The sequence below is a fragment of the Ochotona princeps genome, chromosome 5 (assembly GCF_030435755.1).
Source record: "Ochotona princeps isolate mOchPri1 chromosome 5, mOchPri1.hap1, whole genome shotgun sequence".
In the NCBI taxonomy this organism is placed as follows: domain Eukaryota; kingdom Metazoa; phylum Chordata; class Mammalia; order Lagomorpha; family Ochotonidae; genus Ochotona; species Ochotona princeps.
In genome coordinates this window covers 54,412,727-54,432,406 of record NC_080836.1, presented here as the reverse complement: position 1 = coordinate 54,432,406, position 19,680 = coordinate 54,412,727, and the positions used below count along the sequence as shown (strand labels likewise).

General features: G+C 43.7%; 1 protein-coding gene across 1 annotated transcript in view; it reads left to right on the top strand.

The window, feature by feature from the left end:
* CHN1 (chimerin 1) overlaps positions 1-19,680 on the top strand; it is a 204,529-nt gene that overhangs the window by 38,726 nt on the left and 146,123 nt on the right. Inside the window, exon 3 of the mRNA XM_058664659.1 lies at positions 17,049-17,087. Coding sequence (XP_058520642.1) covers positions 17,049-17,087 — 39 coding nt within the window. The remainder of the gene's footprint in view (positions 1-17,048; positions 17,088-19,680) is intronic.

Here is a 19,680-nt window from a genome sequence, read left to right as displayed (position 1 = left end):
CTCCTGTGAGTTTAATTGGCATTCCTTTATATGTCAACTGATTTTTTTTTTCACATGCACAATTAAGGATGTTTTCCTTATGTTCAATTGAAGAGAGCTTGATTATCATATGTTGTGGTGAAGATTGCTTTTGATCAAGCCTGTTGGGAGTTCTGTGCCCCTCCTGGATCTTGTTTCCCAATTCTTTCTCCAGATCAGGAAAATTTTCCTTTATTATTTCATTAAATATATTTGTAAAACCAGTTTCTCTTTCTGCACCTTCTGGACTCCCATAACTGTTATATTGGGCCCCTTAATAGTGTTTTTCAATTCTTGAATACTTTTTTTGGCGTGATCCAGCTCTGCTTCCAGCTTTTTGTTTGCTTCCCTCTGATGACAGGAAATATCTTCCAATGCTGAGATTCCTACTTCTGCTTGCTTCATTCTATTGTGGAGACTCTGCACTGTACTTTTACTGTGTTCTTAATTTCTGATGTATCACCCTTGATTTGCTTTATTGCTTCCTTAAATTCTTTGAACTCTTGCATGAGCTTCTCGTTGTTAATCAGAATCTTTAAAATGAGTCTTCTGGATTCTGTGTGCCCCATTTTCTCGATGTCTTCCTCAGTTAACTCTGAGGTTAGCATAGGGTTTTGATCCTTTACTGGTGAGTCTTTGGTAATATTCATGATGCCTTTGACTGTTTTTTTTTTGCTCTTGGCCATTGTACTTGTGGTTAGCAGAGTCTTCTCCTTGGGGCATGTTTCTAAGTTGTGTCACCTACAGGTCTACTGTTTGATTTTACTTGTTGCAGTTGGTACAGCTCTTTGCTTACAGCCACTTGTGCCACAACCTCCAGCGAGTTCCAGGTCTGGGTTGTTGTGTCAGATTTCCACCGTGGTCTCCACAGCCCCAACTCTTGGCTCACTACTCTCCACCTCCTGTGGTACTGTGCTGAGACTGCACTGTTGTCTCTGCAACCTTTCTCCCACTTCTGGTTGGAGCAGGTCCCAGGATTAGGGAGACGCCGGGTGTGCTATATACCTAAGTTGTTGGTGGCACTGATCTTTTCGGAACCTGTTGGACCTTAGGTCTGGGTGCCACACGTACCTATTTTGACCCGTACAATGCCACAGTCAGTATTATTTTCCTGCGGGACCAGTGCAATCCACGGAACTCTCAGATTTCTCACAAGCTCAGCACATGTGCAGTTCACTGTTGTCCCCTGCAGTCCTAAAGCTTTTGTCACAGTGTACAAAATGGCGCCGACGTACCACTACTAGAGTTCTTGATCTGCTGGCCGTCAGATCTGAGGGCTACCCAGACCTGCCTTGGGTGGAACCTGTAGAATGCCACGTTGATGCAGTTCACTGAGTCAGAAATAAGTTCAGTCCCAGCTCAGAGTATGCTCAGTCCTTTCCCTTGCCTTTGCCTCCTAGGTAAAATGGCGCCCAATTCAGCTCTAGGGGGCTGACTGGGCTATGAAATCCACCCTGTTCTTGCACTGTCCGTCTGGGATCTGCTGTTCTGTCTCTGCTCCTGGTCAAGTCAACGGGACCAGCAGGACGGAGAGTTCTTTGTCTGGGTTCACCTCCCAAGCTCCCAGTGAAAGCCCCTTCCCAGCTGGTTGCAGGTGGAGTTCTGGCTGCTTGTGGAGTTCAGATGGCTGTTAGCTGAATGCCACTGGAGTATCAGTCACTGCAACACCACACTGTTGTGTCTGCTGCTTTGCTGTGTCTGTTAGTTTCCAGGTACCCCTCTGCTTTTTTTTTTATCTTCTCCTATTTCCTGGAAAGTGCCCTCTCTGCTTGATCCTGATTAAATGTTTTTCCGTCCGTTTAAATGTGTCCTTACCCTTTTCCACTGTCTTGATTTCTCCATGCTTGAGCGCTTGTATTAGTATGGAAGACCCAGATGATACTCCTGGCTCTTGGTTCTTGTCTGACTCAGCCATGGCCTGCAGTAATATGGGGAAGTAAACTAGTGGATTGAGGATGTCTGTTTCTCCTTCCCTCTATCACTTTTTTCTTTCAAAAGATATTATTTTTTTGAAATCTATGCCACCTTGTATATAGTATATTTCATAGCAGCTGCTGCAGTGTCTGTAGTTGTCATTATAATCCCATGTAAATATTTCTGTAGTGAAGTGAATAATTCATTATGCTCAGATAAATTAAGACTAAATTTTCTCACATCCATTCAGGTGAGGTTTTGCCATCAAGTGAATGATAGTTATAGAACTACTTTCAGGCTCAGGTCAAACCAGGGTTTACTGCTAAATCAGTTAGAAAAACTACTTAGATTTTTTAAGCATTTGAAATTTATACCTAAGAAAATGTGGGTCTTTATTGCTGTTTACTTGCAGTTGTTCATGTCCCCACACTGTGGGGACTTCGGTATGACGTGTTCATTGTAGGACTTGTTGGATGCAGTTGTTGGCAAGAGGCTTGACAACCCCAGATCTTTGATGCCCTGGCTTTGCTCTCAGAGGCAAAAAAACAGGTTCCTATTAATTTGGAACACAAGTTCTCATTTCCAAAGAATTTTTGTATCTTGGCAGCCTATGCTGTCATGTGTGGTCAGGGCATAGTTAACTGAATCATGCCAAGCACTTTATTATACTCTGGGACAGCTAGCATGTGCTTTGAATTACTCAGCTCTGCTCATTTGTGGTTTTCCATATCTGACTTTGGTTCCTCCCTTGCAGCTGTAAGCTGCCTTATTTCGCATTTAAGTCTGTAGCTTGGAATACAGTATTCTGTTTGTTAGATCCACTTGCCCTGCTTTTGGTTTGTTTCATTGTTTTTTTTTTTTCCTGAGTAACTGGTATTCCCAGCGATCCTATTTTAAAATAAGTTTGAAAATTACAAATTAAAAAGTGAAGAGTGCTGTGTTCTGTTTGTGTCAGTTACCTTCCTTGTAGTTGCATGTAAAATTTGGTGTAGCCTGTTTTCTCTGTGCCTGTTCTGTTGATAAGGTTTGGAAACATGGATGTAGAGAAGAATGGAAAGTTCTAGTGCTTGCTGGAAGCATGGCATACTGATCGTTGTTACTGGGGAACCCTATTATGAGTCCATGTCCGAGAGTAATGATGTAACGATAAGCCCCTGAATTCTGTATATTCCTGGACCAGAGAATATGATGGTCAATTGCTACTTCAAGGGCAAGAATTCAATTGGGTCCTTGCTGTAAAACCATAATAAGGAAAGAGACTATCGCTTGGGTTAGGAATAGTTTGTCCCAAAGCATGGCTAAAAACAAAGAGAAAAATGTTTATGGTGTGTCCTTTAAGAAAAGAACAAGTAGAGCATGTACTATGCCTGCTGAAGGTGAGGGCGCTGCTAAGAGTGCTTAGCTGACTGACTCAGAATGGCTCCTCTAAAAGTAGAGCTTTAGTTGGTTGTTTTCCAGAACTTGTGTTTAAAATCCTGTGAATAGTATCTTGCAATTACATTCTTCTAACGGTTGGATCTTCAAGTGCTGTAGATAGTTTCAATCTTGTTCAGTTTAGAAAAAATGTTTAGCAGACACATATCGTTATTATAATACAATGTATTTAACATGGTAAATACTTTCAAGGTTGAATTACAAGCACTATATAAAATTTATTTGCACTCTAATTTTCAACATGTGAGATGCAGGGAAATTGACAGATACATTTTACTGTCATTGTTGAATTTGTGTGTGTGTTTTAAATATTTATTTTGTTTGAAAGATTTACAGAGAGGAGGAGAAATGGACAAGGAAAGATCTCCCTTCATTGGCTCACTCCCCAAGTGGTCACAACAGCCACAGCTGAGCTGATCTAGACTTAGGAGCGTGGAACTTCTGGATATCCTGCATGGGTGCAGGGACCAAGCACTTGGGTTATTTCCTGCTGCTTTCCCAGGCAGGGAGCTGGATGGGAAGTGGAGCAGCCAGGGAATGAACTGGCGCTGAGGGACACTTACGCTGCAAGGTGAAGGATTAGACTGTAGAGCAACCCCCAATTTTATGTTCTTACTCTGCTTTGGACGGTAAAGGGCTTCAGGAAATGTTATTAAAGGCCGTGTGTGTGTGTGTGTGTTAATGTAACCAACGACATGTAAATGGAAGCCATCTGAGAATGTTGATTTTTATGGAGAGGCTTGGCAAGAGGTAAATGTCATCATGAAATTTCCTTTTAAAAACCCTTGCCTAAGTCGGTCTATGAGGGCATCATGAAATGTACCAACATTATCGAATTTACCGAATCTTTTAAGGAAGAAGCCTCAGAAATACAACTGACTGTTTAGAAGAAATAGCAGGTTGGAAAATGATACCCTTTACCTTTGGATGGAGTCGAGTGACCCAGTTGCTGTGTATAAGCTTTTTGTTTAAGAGCATAGTGAAAAGTTTTTAGTAAGCACAAGGACTTTGTTGTAGTCTGTTTTTCTAGGTCTGCCAAGATGGTTAGAGGAAGCTTTGCTTAAGTCTTCAATAAAAGACCAAGCTTGAGTTTTACACAGCAGAAGCTTTCAAATTTGAGTCCCATTTCATTTAGGACATTCTGCTTGTCCAGGCTGGTGGGTTCATGGGCAAGTGCTGGGTACTGTATTGGCAAGAATGTTTGTTCCTGGAGACCTTGACACAACATGTGAATACTCAAGGTTGCACAGCCTCAGGAAGCTTGCCCCCTCATATTAATGGTTCTAGGTCACTAGTCTCTAAAGAATTAAAAATAATTATCTTTGATTTTAAAAATATGTGTGTCCAAGTTGAATTATGACACACCAGTTCTGAATTCGAAGTAGTTTTCAGTGACTTTGTTGCCTCAAAGGGTGGATTTAACTGACCTCATTCAGCCATGACTTTGCAGAGTGAATTTTAACTATCTTAGTTGAAATGACTGGTTTTCCACATTTTGAAGCACTTTCTAGAAAAATTTAGTCAGGATATGAAGTCCCTAGAACTTTCAGCAAATCTGTTTTGTTTGTTCTTTAGTTTTGAATTATGTGTGCTACCATGGGCCTTTTAATTTTTACTGTGAATTATTTTCTAAGTAACAAACTGCTTTTAGAGTAAGAAACCTGGGTGATGTTCTTCTCCATTCTTCCAGATATTAAAAATAGTGCTTGTGTGATTTTTATTGTTAAATGCTCTGTTCTTCTAAAAGACTTCAATAAGTGCATCATTACTTTGGTGTGTCCAGGTCCGTACAGAGCCATTAGCAGTAGCTGGTAGGGATTCATCATTAATGCCTTGTGTTTGGGGATTAAAGCGATACAGGGAATCTGCTGTCTGTTGATTGAAAGGTGCACCTCTTTTGAACCTCATTTGAAGAGAACATCTTTCTGTTGTGTATAAATGTTATTCCTTCTGCAAAATCTGAAATGAATGTGCATTAAAATAGTAAACATGTGCTTTTTGTTAGCTTGCCTGTGAGAGAGTGTGCTCCTGTTCTCTGGTTCACTCCCCTGGTGCCTTCGGTGGCTGGGAAACCCAGGAGCTTTGTTACTTCATCCTTCCCTGCATTTTACCTGCTAGACTAAATGCCAACTCCTAGTCCTTGAATTTTTATATTCTTGTGTATTTCCTCTGAAGTGGGACATAATTAGAGCTGGTGTTGTCGCATAGCAGGTAAAGCCACAACCCATGACACCAGCATCCCATTTAATGTCCCAGCTGCTCCATTTCTGATGGAACTTCCTGCTGATAGCCTGAAGAAAAGCAGTAACAGATGGGCCAAGTGCTTGGGTCTCTGCCACTCATTTGGGGGACCTGGAGGAAGCTCTGGCTTCTGGCTTCAGCCTGGTACCCTGGGTGTTGGGGCTATCTGGTGAGTGAACCAGTAGATCCAAGATCGCTTGATCTGTTTCTCCCCCCCGCCCCTTCTGTAATTCTGCCTTTTAGATGGATAAATCTTACAAAGTTAGCTTTTTGAGAAAACCCCAACCCTTTTTGTTTAAAAGATGTAAGCTTAAGCCTAAAACACCAAATATCCTAAATTTAACATTCTAATCTGTTCCAGAATGTACTATTTATCTTTTAAAGTAAAAAGTTAAGCCATTTAAAAACTCACCAGAAAAGTATTGCAATAAACCACAGAATGTGTAAGATGTAAATGTACTTATGTAAAGATAAAACTGTAATGAAAAATACTTTTGGTTTTCATAGGTTGGTCATTTTTAACAACTGTGGATGTAGTAGATTAAAATAGGATTCATAAGAGAAGGCATAAGGATTTATTTGGATAATGTTCTAAAGTTTTTTAAGAATTGGGCCTTGCATAGTAGCTCAGTGGCTAAAGTCCTCGCCTTGAATACTCCGGGATCCCATATGGCCAACGGTTCTAATCTTGGTGGCCCTGCTTGCCATCCAGCTCCCTGCTTGAGGCCCAAGCCTTTGGGACTCTGCACGTGCGTGGGAGACCTGGAAGAGGCTTCGGGTTCCTGGCTTCGAATTGGCGTGGCTCTGGTTATTTGGGCTGCTTGGGGAGTGAATCATGAGATGGAGGACCTTCCTCAGTCTCTCTTCTCTGTGTATCTGCCTTTCCAATAAAAATAAATAAATCTTAAGTTTTCTAAGAATCAAGATATTAAGATGTAATCTTTCCTGGACCCTGGGGCCCGCCTAGTAGGTGGATGTTGGATTCGTGATTCTCAGGGGTGGGGGATGCTTGGGGCACCTGGCCCAGATACTTGGACTCACCTGCAGGAACGTATCCTACTGAATAAAAAAGGTGGAGCAGTGGACACAGACCCTGTTGTAAAAGGAGAATATGGCAGCACATTTGGTGCTGTAGCAGAACAGAACTGGACTACTACCCCAAACAAATGACAGCAAAAAATCTCAATGACCAGGGACATGGGAGGGTGACATCATCCTTAGATCAGTGAAACTGGCAGCACTTCCGAACTATCCAAACCACTTGGACAGAATCCTTGGATTACGTACACGTTGATGCTCTGGGTTGTGAGGTGGTTCTTCATCCCTGGGTACTGGGATGTATGGAAAGTCATGAGTGGCTCCCCCTGTCCTTCCCCTTCCCCTAGAAACAGTAAGAAGAAATAGCCAATTTGGAAGCAGTGAATTCACCCAGTTTTCCCTAAACCTCGATCCTTCCCACCCTGATTAGCCATGTAATCATTATTAAAAAAATAAAATTTATTAAAAGGTGTAATCTTGTCAGTTACTAAATAAGCACTTTTTAGTGTCTAAATAGTCCTAATCATGCAAAGTGTAATGTATTCTAAGGTATTATTCCCATATATATTTTATGAGGGATTTTTCACCATTGAATAAATGCATAGGTCAGTATTTTTACTTATTTTTATTTTAGTTCATAGCTGTTCGCCAACTGTTCTTGCCAAAAATTCTAAAGAAACTGATTTCTGAAACCTACAATTTAATTTTTTTAATTTGAAAAGCAGAATGATAGAGACAGAGTGAGAGACAGATATGTTCAGTCTGCTGTTTACTTTCCACATGCCCAAAAGAGCTGTGGTTGGGTGGTCTCCCATGTGGGTGGCAGGGAATCGAGTACTTAAGCCATCATCTCCTGCCTTCCAGGAGGCACATTAGCAGGAAGCTGGATTGGAAGTAGAGGTAAAACTCAATCCTAGGCAATACAATATGGGATGTGGGCTTAGCTAGTTGTGCCAAGTGGCCACTCTGTATTAATATTTCTTAAACATGCTTAATTGACTGTTTTCTAGTAAGTTCCTAAAAGTAGAACTACTATGACAAACAATAGGCAGGAAGAATTGATATCACCTGTTAAGTAAATTCAGGGATCAAATGCACTGTAATTTTTCTGTTAATCACTGTCCCTTTTAGCAGGAAATTCAGTTAACTTACTATCAGGACAGTCTCAGGAGGCCTGTTCAATCCCAGAGTTACCCAATCTTGCAGATGCCAAAAAGAGAACTGCAGTACAGTAGGCGATTGAGTTTGGCCATGTGGCGTAGCAGGTGAAGGCATCTGTGATGTAGGCTTCCATATAGGCATTGATATGTGTCTGGCTGCTCTACTTCGAGGCCAGCTGCCTGCTGCTGGCTTGGAAGATGCAGTGGAAAATCAGCCAGGTGCTTGACCGCTGACACCACATGAGACAGGGATGAAACTCCTGGCTTCAGCCTGGTACAGCTATGGCCATTGCAACCCCTTGGGATTGGAGTCAATGGACAGAAGACCTGTCTCTCCCTTTCTCTCTGTAACTTACTTCCAAATTGATTGATAAATCAGTGGTGCACTATTTTTATTCTTTATCATTATTGGTGTTGGAGAACAACCCTGCAATGTTTGTTCGTGGTTCCCTGTCTCTGCTGCTAGGTTTCTGTTCTGGTCAGACCATGGTCCAGGTCACAGTAGTGACCCCGCTTAGAGATGAGGATTGTAGTTTTTTGTTTTGCACTCAGTGATTTAATGTCCTAGGGAGGCAGCATCACCAGTGTTGTCAGCATCCTTCTGGGACTGTGCTGGATCCACTCCTCAGTAAGTGTAGAAGCCTCCTGTGTGGCCCCAGCTTGCCTGTTTCAGTTCATCCTCCCCCAAGGCTGTTGAGTTTCAGGAGTGTCTGTCTTATTTTGGCAGTGGAACTTGCTTTAGGTGATGGGTATCTTCTGTGATAGAATTTGGCAAATAGTTTTTCAAGATTAATTTATTGGAAAGGTAGATTTCCAGAGAAGAGGAAAGACAAAGATTTTCTGCTGGGTCACTCCCCAAATGGCCGCAATGGCTAGAGCTGAGCCAATCGGAAAACAGGAGCCAGGAACAACTTCTTGGTCTCCGATGTGGGTTCAGGGTCCCAAGGCTTTGGGCTGTCCTCCACTACTTTGTCAGGCCAGAAGCGGGTTGCTGGTAGATGGGAAGTGGAGCAGCCAGGACACAAACCAGTGCCCATATGGGATCCTGGTGCTTGCAAGGGGAGGGTTAGTCAATTCAGCCATTGCGCTGGGCCCAGAATTCTGTAATATTGAATTTCAGAGATCAAAGATTGAGATGAAATTTCTTCTTTTCTGGGAGGACTTACGATCTTGGAAACTTGGTCTCCTTGACTTTGACAACTAGTTGTGCTTAAGCAGAGGCATAGTACCCTAAGCTGTTCACCTTCTCTCCCATTCTCCATCCTCAGATCTTGAGGCCAGTGGTGCCTAGCCACGTCTGAGGGAACATTCGGGAAGGTTTGTGTTCAACAGAAAAATTTGTGCCAATATGTTTGAAGGTCTCTACTCTTAAACATAAGAAAGACTGACTTAATTTTTAGGTGTTTGGTTTTGAACAGTATTTTACTTAGCAAAATATTGCACACTTTTAAAGACTGGTGGTATATGTCGCCAGCAGCTTTCCAGAAAGGTTGAGCTAGTTGACACTTGAGCAAAAAAACAGGTGGCTGAGAAAGGACTTTGAAAACTCAAACTATACTCTTAAATGTTGCTAATAGTTACAATTGTGTTATTAAAACTTCTTACGTTTTTCTCCAAGCATTTGTTAGCAGTTTACTTAAGGTTAGTTTTATTAGATTGCATGATTGTAAACTGCAGCAATAGGGTCTCTGTAATTGAACAGATACATGGAAGGGGTAGCATTGTAGCTCAGCATGTTAAACAACCACCTGTATTTCTGGCACCCCATCTGAGTGCTGGTTCAAGTCCTGGCTGCTCCACTTCTTGCCCAGCTCCCTGCTAGTGTGCCTGAGAAGGTGGCCCAAGTACCTGAACCTCTGCCACCCATGTGAGAGGCCAGGATGGAGTTTGAGGCTCCTAGCTTCAGCCTTGCCCAGACCTAGCTGTTACAGCCATTTGGGGAGTAAATTCATAGATAGAATAAGCCTATCTTCCCTCTTCCATCCATCCCTGTCTGTTTCCTCCTTGCCCCTGAGAATAGTGCTGAACTAGTTAACAGTGGCTTGAGGCTACTACAATAATTCTGTGTTTTCATTATTAAGTTTTTTTCATTTTGCTTGTAAGGCAGAAAAAAACCTTAAGACCCACTGGTTTGCTCCCAGCTGGCTACATCAGCCAGGGCTGAGCCAGGTAGTAGCCAGTAACCTGAAATTCAGTTCAGGTCTCCTACGTGGATGTCAGCGACTTAATTACTTGGGACCATAATCGACCTTCTAGGGTGCACATTATTAGGAAGTTGGATCTGAAGGGAGTAGCTTGGACTTAATTTTATCCTCACAACAATTTACTATTTGCATTTTAAGTGATAATTTTATTCCATGAAGAAATTAAGAGTTGGATGTGGACTTTTGGTCAACTTAAGGCACTGATAAGGATGCCTTTGCCCCATATGGGCATCTGGTTGTCTGCTAGTTTAGATTGTTTGGGGCAGTGGTTTTGATTCAAGTAATTGGACCCCTGCCATGGCCATAGGAGACCTGGATTGAGTTCCTGACTCCTGGTTTCTGCTGGACCCAGGCCTGGTTCTTACAAGTATGTTGAGAGTGGGAAACCCACACTCACTCTCACACCATCTCTCAAGTCAGTCAATACCAAGTTAAGATTCAGATGTAGCAACATTTGTGAAATCATGTATCAGTATCAATTGGCATTGCTCTAAGAAAGCCCTGTTTAGCTATAGATTCAGAACTGCCAGAGTCAGGACTGGAATATTAGCTTATTTTTCTTGCTTCCTCAAAGATCAAAGCTATTGGCAGGAGTTCCTCAACGATCATAATTTCAAACCTTTTTTTAAAGTTTTTTTTTTTTTATCGGAAAGGCAGGTTTGACAGAGGAGGAGACACAGAGGGGTCTTCCATTGGGCTCACTGCCCAAATAGCCACCATGGCTGGAGCTGAGCTGATCAAGAGCCGGATCTTTCAGGTTTCCTACGTGCAGGGGGCCAGGTGTTTGAGTCATCCTCCTGGCCCCTGTAGCTGGAGGATTAGCCTATTATGTCACCACACTGGCCCCAAATTTATTAAGATTTTTTTTTTCACTTGAAAGGCAGATTTTACAGAGAGAAAAGACGGGGGTCTTCAGTCCACTAGTTTACTCCTTAAATGACCACAGTTTGAAACCAGGTCAGACCAAAATTAGTGACCAGGAGCTTCATCCCAGTCTCCAATGTGGGCACAGGAGCACCAGCATTTGGGCCATCCTTCTCTGCTTTCCTAGCTACAATATCATTGAGCTGGATTGAAAATAGGACAGCGAAAAAAGAACAGCGAAGTCTTGAACCATAATCAGCTACATCACATTAGTCCCGTTACCATAAACTTTGCACAGGCTCTGTGAGGGGTTGGGGCTAGTTACAAACTTGGAAGTCACAGTACACAGGAGTATTCTCATTTCCTCTTTTAAAAATACATATTTATTGGAAAATTAGGAAAGAGGAGATGGGGGAAGGAAGGCAAAGAAGAAGAGATATGTGTATTCATTTATCTGAAGAAATAGTTAGATCTTCCATCTGCTGTTGTGCTTCCAGAATGGCCAGGTCATGTTGGAGCTAGGGAGTGCCATCCGGTCTCCCATGTGGAAAATGGAAATTAATTTGATCATTAAAAAAAAGATTTATGTCTTTACATGAAAGGAAGTTAAGAGAAAGAAATAGAGATCTCTTCTATCTGCTGGTTTACTCCGTGAATGGCTGCAGAAGCAGGAGGTAGGCCTGTCTGGAGCTGGCAGCTGCTTTTGGGTCCCCTGTGTAAGTGCATGGGCCCATGGAGCAAGCAGGACAAGAACCGGTGACCGGAGGGCTGCGGGAGAGGACGTCTAGCTCGGATCCCGAACCCAGTCCACCATGTGCCCATGGCTCATGGCGGGCTGGGCCCGGACATGCCAGGGTGCGGGGCCTGCTTCCTTCCGGGGTGAGTACGCCGAGGGGGGAGGCCTCCGTGACTGGGCATGTCCGGGGCCCACCCGCCACCCTCATTGGGTGGTGAACGGGATTGGGGAGGGGCGCAACCTCGGGCCTGCAGGATTACACCTCCGGCTGCCAGAGGCGAGCCGAGGGCTGCGGGAGAGGACGTCTAGCTCAGATCCCGAACCCAGTCCGCCATGTGCCCATGGCTCATGGCGGGCTGGGCCCGGACATGCCAGGGTGCGGGGCCTGCTTCCTTCTGGGGTGAGTACGCCGAGGGGGGAGGCCTCCGTGACTGGGCATGTCCGGGGCCCACCCGCCACCCTCATTGGGTGGTGAACGGGATTGGGGAGGGGTGCAACCTCGGGCCTGCAGGATTACACCTCCGGCTGCCAGAGGCGAGCCGAGGGCTGCGGGAGAGGACGTCTAGCTCGGATCCCGAACCCAGTCCGCCATGTGCCCATGGCTCATGGCGGGCTGGGCCCGGGCGGCCAGTGTGCCATTTGGCGCCAGGCTGAGCCTGCTGGCCGCCCGGCCGGGGAGCTCTGGGGTATTGGACGTCTGAATCGCTGCTGAGATAGCTCTAGAGTGACCCCACTGTTTCTGGGATCTGAGTCAATCCTAAAGATTCCCAATACCAGCAACTCTTCCTTTGAAGAACTTCCAATCCCTTAATAAGGCTGAGCTTTGAACACCTATCAAGTAAAAGATAAGCTCCGGCTTGTCTAGCAGGCTGGCACCTAATGGTCCTTGGAGCAGCCACGTGCAGGTGCGTGATTTACGGCTAGGAACGGTCCCAATCTGGGATGCCACAGCTGGGATGAGGTTCCCACCAAGGGGTGTATGTGCTGGAATGGGGGCTGCGTTCTATCTAGAAAACAGTTGCAGTCACCCGAGGCACTAGTGTGGGCTGGGATTGGATGCACCAGGCCGGTTCAGATCCCAGCACCATCTGGTGTTATGGAGAAACAGGGTAGATGTGGGACTGACTAGGCTGGGTCTCAATCCCCTTCTGAGCCATGTGTGAGCTGTATGTGGGTATGGACGAGCCATGGCTGGGCTGAAACATCCAACAACAAGAGTCAGAATGGGGTGAAAGCCAGCCAGGAAAAGCCACTGTTCCTGCTAGCACAGGAGGTGAACTGAGTAGGGTTGGCTCAAGAACCCCCTGGCAAGCGCAAAATCTGGCATTGGGAGGGGTTCTGATGGAGGAGCCTGGGCAACTCCTCTGGCAGGACACAGTCCCTGCAGGTAAGCGCGAGAAGCATGATTGGAAACAGCCAGAATAGGCCATGGAAAGTTTCCCACTGGCATGCATTCGGCATGGGTCAGGAGCAGACCAGGCTAAATCAGTTCATGTCATCCTCTGGCAAATCCGATCACCAGAACAGAGTGTGGAATGGGCCGGGTTCGGTTGCGACAAAACCAGTACACATTATGGAACGCCAGGGCGTGGTTGCCTGTACTGGATATGAATGCAGCACCCATCCAGCACACGTGAGATCCAGGAAGGGAGGGGCAAAGCTGGCGGGGGTGTTAAGGGGCTGGCCCCCTCGCTGGACAGCCACTCCCACTGGAGAGCGTGGGCTGGGATAGAGACAGACACGACTAAGCAAGGCTAAAACACCTGTGCGCTGCATGTGGACTAGATCAGGGCCACAGCTTCAGCTGGCAGAAGCTGGCACTGGGGACTAATTCGAGTCAAATCACAGGACCACCTAAAGAGTGCATAAACCGGAACAGAGAGACCTGGGAGGGAAAAAGTAGGTTCCCCTTCTTGGGTCACTATTCCCGTTGGAGGGCATGAAAACTAGGACGGGGGCTGGGATGGCTAGATAGAGAGGTACTCAACAATATCTGTGAGGGCTGGATGGTTGAGTTGGTTAGATAAAACTAAGCTTTAATACCCATTGACAAGTACCAGAGCCAAATGGGATGGGGGACAGATTGGTCTTCTGCTACACATACTGGCAAACCAGGATGGGGGCGGTCTGGTGGGGGTTATTGTGGGTCGCCCCAACTAGGCTGCAGCTCCCACTGGTTGATGTAAGGGCCGAACCAGACTGGACTGCAACACCCATTGGTTCCAGTGCAACTCGGGACTGAAAACAGAACCAACCCAGCAATTGCAACCACCAGCTGATCAGGGTGATGGACTGTGCCGGGCCCTGTGCTTGCTAGAACACACAAGAAACTAATCTGGGAATACCTCAAAGTATCTTTGGAGATCTCCCCACTTGAACTGCTGGACTCAGAATTCTAACCAAGAAAAGACAGAAGACAGAATAGGACAATCATTCATCTCAGCTACATGTTGGCAGCGAAATATGGGACAAATGGAGACTTCATGATGGACCATATCAATCAGTGGACCACCTCATCGAGCGAAACTGGCAGTGACTCATAACTGGAGAACTATTAACTCCACTTGAGCACATATCTCAGAGCATGCCCCACATCCGGGACTTGGGGTGGGCGGGAAACCAGGTGGGGCTTCTCCCTCAATATCCTCCTTTACCTCAGATACATGATGGAAACAATATGGACATAATAGCATTGCCCACCTCCCTATCCCCCTGAACCTTTTTTTTTTCTTTTTCTTGTTTTTCCTTCAACTATAGTTAACTATGTAAAGATTGTCAACAACAATACAATAAAATGGATTAAAAAAAAAATAATAAAAAATAAAAAGAACCGGTGACCATGTGGGATGCCGGTGGTGGCAGCTTTACCTGCTACAACACAGCGCAGCCTGAGTTAGGATTCTTCTGTTTGAGACTAACTTCCGTCTAATTAATCCTGCAAAGCACATACACACACCAGCAGTGGCAACTCGTATGTACATCTGTGTCACTAAGTCAGGGCCGTATTTGCTCCCACCTTGCTTCCCTCTCCAGGCTCACCTGAGCAGGCAGCTTGCCTATATAATAGCTTACTATTTACAGTCAATTTTCATTATTGGCAGGTTGTATGTTTATAAATTTGCCTGTTAGCATTTATTTGTAACCGTAAATAAAGACTTCATGGCGCTTAGAGAGTTATTTGCAAATAAAGAACAGCAACAAATTTGAGGCATGAGGCCTGCACGGTCCCAGCGGTGGTCAAACAAGGCAGCATTCTGCCTTCTTGTTTGAGCTCTCCCCCTATACACAATTATGCTTTTCATGGCCTGTTTAATGCCACATTTTTTCCTTTTTTTTTTTTTTTGTGGGTTTTGTTTTTGTTGTCGGGATTTTGCTGTTTAAGAATGGCCCCCAAGGATAGTACCAAAATGCTGTCTGCTATTCCTCAACCCGAAGAGCCTATAACATACTTTATGGAGAAAATACTTGCATTAATGGAGCTTCATATAGGTAAGAGTTCTTGTGCCACTCTGAGTTCAGTGTTAATGAAATAACATAAAACAAGGTTCTGTATTGTTGGGTGAAAATGTGGCCGGAAGCACCTGGGAACTGAACCCTAGCAGCAGTGGCTCAGCACTTCCTCCTGAATTCATTGTTTCAGATACGAGGTTACAACAACCATGAACAATAGCAACCAACTCTGCTGCATCACTTCATTTTGCCATCTGTGTAATCTTTCATTCAAACGAATATTCTGCAAGCAAACATCTTAATATTTCTGGGTGCCAAGCAATATCCAGATGACTTAAAGTTTCCTGTTTATTTTTTTAAGGCTTAGGCACTTTGAAAGAGAGACAGATCATTCATCAGCTGGTTCACTGCAGAGATGGCTGCAATGGCCAGTGCTGAGCCCTGCCAAAGCAAGGAACTTCATCCGGATCTCCCGTGTGGGTGGAATGGACCCAAACACTTGAACCATTTTCTATTGCTTTCCCCAGGTCATTAGCAGGGAGCTGGATGAGAAGTGGAGCAGCTGGGACTCGAATTGCTGCCCCTATGGGATGCAGCATGGCAGATGGTGGCCTTACCTACTGTGCCACAATAGTAGCCCTAATGTTCTTGAGTCTATTAATAATGTTGCTGCAGGCCTCTGACTTAACTTATGTAGTACAATAACACTCCAAAGTGTGAGGCTGTGTTTTTTCTTTGAGATCTATTTTTATTTGAAATGTGGATTTCACAGATAGGAGAAACACAGAGGTCCTGCGTGTGCTAGTTTAATTCCTGAGTTGAGCCAAGCCAAAGTCAGGAGCCCAGAGACTGCTTAGATCTCCCTCGTCAGCACAGGAGCACAGGATTTGAGCCATCCTCTGCTGCTTTCCCAGGGCACAAGCAGGGAGCTACAGCAGATGTGGAGCAGCCAGGACACAAAACATATGGGATGCTGGTACCGCAGGCTGCTATGCTACTGTGCCAGTCCTGACGTTGAGTTTTAAAAGTTGGTGACTAGGAGCAAATTGTATTGCATCTATAACCATTTTCTTGAATGATATAATTAGTTTTCTTGATAAACTTCCCAGAAATTGTGTATTTGGAGACCAAGATTTTTAGGAGCAGATTCCTGCTGGCTTCTTGTTGGGTGCCATCAGCCACTTAATCAGCGTCTTGATAATGTGTGCCTCCATACTAGAAAATTACGTGCCTGTTGCTTCGGCTGCACAGTCCCATGGGCAGAGCTTTTGGCTAGTCCAGTTACTCCTCAGCCTTGCTGTGCTAATGAGAAGGCAGACCATGTTGGCCCTTCTCCTTTTTCCCGTTCCTGCATCTCCTGCCCCCTCAGCTCTTCCCCCACACGTCCTCTCAGCTCTGCACACTGTGTCAGCAGAGGGACCAGATGTTCACCTCGGGTTCGCCGTGCATCACTTGTGGTGTTTCCCTTTACTGAGATGTTCCTCATTTGGGTAGAGATTGTCCAGGGTGTAGGAGGGCCATCCTGAGGGCATAACCTGCCTCTTGATAAATACCACTTCCCCTGGAAACTCCTACTGTGGCAGCAATAGAGAAATGCTTAATGTTTACAACGAATCAGATTGTTCTCCAATTAGTTTGTCCAAAAATAGAAAAATTCCAGTATTGTCAAGGATCTTTCAGAGAAATAATCATGAAGCCAAAGAAACAAAAACTTACCCTTGACTCTTGATGATGAGACATGAGAGCCAACAGGAAAAGTGAGCCTTGATGTTTTCTTGCGATAAGAGATTAACTACAGTAACTTTCCTTGGACATCCTTGTAGAACTGAACTCTAAAAACAGGCCACGTCTAAAAAACCTTTAATGCCTTTGTGTGCCTACCATAGTACTTTGGGCAAGTAGGCCTCAGTAGATATGTTAAATGAATTAATGATTAAGCCATCGTACTTAAAATACACGTACTCACTAATCTTAATGTTATTCTTTCAGATACGGATGAATATAGACCCCCTGTTTGGAAATCTTACCGTGAGTATCCAAATCAATTTTATGGGGTTATAGTGCTTTATAATTAATGCAAAAACATTGGGATTGTTGGATATAAAAATTCTATCTTGTATCCTTTATTGAAAAACTCTATAAAGTTTGAGAATAGCTTAGAAGAAGTAATTGTGGCAGAATGAGTTAGTTGCATGAAACTGTAGCTTGCATGGCTGGAGTATGTCTGACCCCTCTGAGCTTGTGTGAATTCCATGAAGTAGAACTTGAGATCACTGGTTAGAAATGGCAGATGAAACAAGTTCACAGTCAAGACAAACAACCATGCAGTCTAATGATTTGGATCCTGATCCTTTATTAGAAACAAGGGTTATATGAGTGATCACTGAGGAGGCTATCTCAATAGGATGGGTGGAAGGAGGCAAGGAAATGTGGTGTGTAATGATTGCTTTCACATTAAGGTAAATATTTCTTTGGCAGACTCTAACTTCTTCATGCTTTATTTTCCCTTTCTTACAGACTAGAAAACTATTATTTGTAAAGAAATAACCCTGAGAGTAGAAAGAGAGTTAATACAGAGTGGTTAAAGATAACACGTCCTAGTGCGGAAACAGTACTGTGTGTGTTTTCACTCGAGTCAGGCAAGCAATCTAAGAAAGCCGCGTTGTAAATGTAGATCATTGGCATCTTCGCATGTTGAGAGTCCCTCTAAATTTTGATGTTTGGAAGTTGCTGAAATTTACTGACTTAAATAAGAGCAGTAATTCAGATTCTCACTGGTATTTATGTTCCCAGAACAACAGAATTTATTTGAATAGGTTGCCCCTTTGGACTAATTATAGCAAGTGAACATGAATAGTCTCTGAAAATATTCTCGTGATGTCCTGCCTGTCCTGCTGATGTCTCCTTCCCAAACTCCCCGGGGGGTGGGGGGCAGGGTGTAGTTGTAAAAAAATTTGTGAAAGTCACATAGGGTCTTGACCTTTTAAAATTTTCACCTCATGGTCTCATTGACTGGAAATGTATTTAAAATTCTCTGCAGGTTACAGCTTTCTTTTTATTTTTCCTCCCCTTTTGCTCTATGCTCTACACATTTTAAATGTAAGAATATTTAGGAAGCCCCTGGCTGTTAGTGATTTTTTTCCCCTGGAAAAATATTGCTTAGTAAATATAGTATATACAATTTACATTTTTTGTGTCTTCATATCTTACAGTAACTACTACTTGAACTTTGACAATTTTATTAGTCAGGCTTATAGTTGGTAACAGGTTTTTGTTCTTGCTTTTTTTTTTTAATTACAAATCTGTACCTGAATTTTATAGCTTTCTTACTGATTTAAATTCTGGAGCTCCTGACTGTCATTTTACTAATAGAAACATAGAAGATATTAATGAAATAGGCTTCTTAACATCTGACCTTCAAATGAAGAAAATTTGAGATTCAGGGAATTTTAATGATTAAATATGTTAAAGCCAGGTGTAAAGATCCCTTTAAAAATGGCCATATGAATTTTTATTACAAAATTGCTGTTAATCTTCTACAGTACAAGTATGTGAATCTTAAGCAGTGAGCAAACATAAATATTTCATTCTTACAATAAATTGTTGTAGTAATTATATGGATTTTTAAATATGTACCTTAATCATGTGTCCTCTTTTGAAATTAGGTGCTATATGTTTGGTAAATCATTTAATGATTGTGCTGCTGAAAATTGAACTGAGGTTCAATTCAAATTACCTAAATTTCCAGAGAATGGCCTAAAATAAGTAGACCTTGAACTATATGTAACTTTTAAATGATTTTTTGCTCAATTTTACCTGCACCAAAATTTTCTGTTTTTAAATAAAATACTCAGGGCTCTCCCTCTTCATACTTTATATGTGACTTATTTTTAAGTTTTTATTTTTAAGTATTGTTCACATAGTTTAGAGGGATGCACTCCCATGTGGACCTCTGGTTAGAATGGAGAGAGTCAACTCTGGAGGAAGTTGGGTGGGACAAAAGTTTAATTTTCTTTTTCTTCTTGTGTCTGCAAGGGAGTATGGGGAGATGGCCGTTCCTTGCTGTCATACTAAACTAGTACCTGGGATAGAAGATGGCTATTTGATGTCACCTTAGAGACCACAATGTGGAGGAAGAGTGCTCAAAGGGTATTACTTGTGTGGTTTTGATAGTTCTGAGAAGCTGCTGGTTTTGTTGCTCCAGGGTTAAGAAAATCTTTCCCAAGTCTTCTGGCTGACCGAGTCTGCCACAGAGCATCCTCAGAACCAGGAACATGTTGCAGAACTTGGTCTAACCTGTTCTGCTTTCCATCCTCTGATGAGGCAGGTAGTTGACATCTGTCCCCTGCTGGCCTAGATGAGCTGGCCATCATGTCCCCTGTGTGCATCTGGGCATTCTGTTCCCTGGCATAGGCATCAACAACTGAGGAGGCCCAGTCCAAGGTCTGATTACACATCCTATGATTTTTCCCTGTGTCCAGGGTCTGAGTTTAGCAGTCTAACTGGGGAGTCCCCCAGGGAAGCTCGCCTGGAGTGACCTCAGACTTATGTGCACCAGCTAGTACAGGGTCAGGTTCGGTCTGTCACCTGCCCCAGCCAGTGCACATATGGGTGGATACAG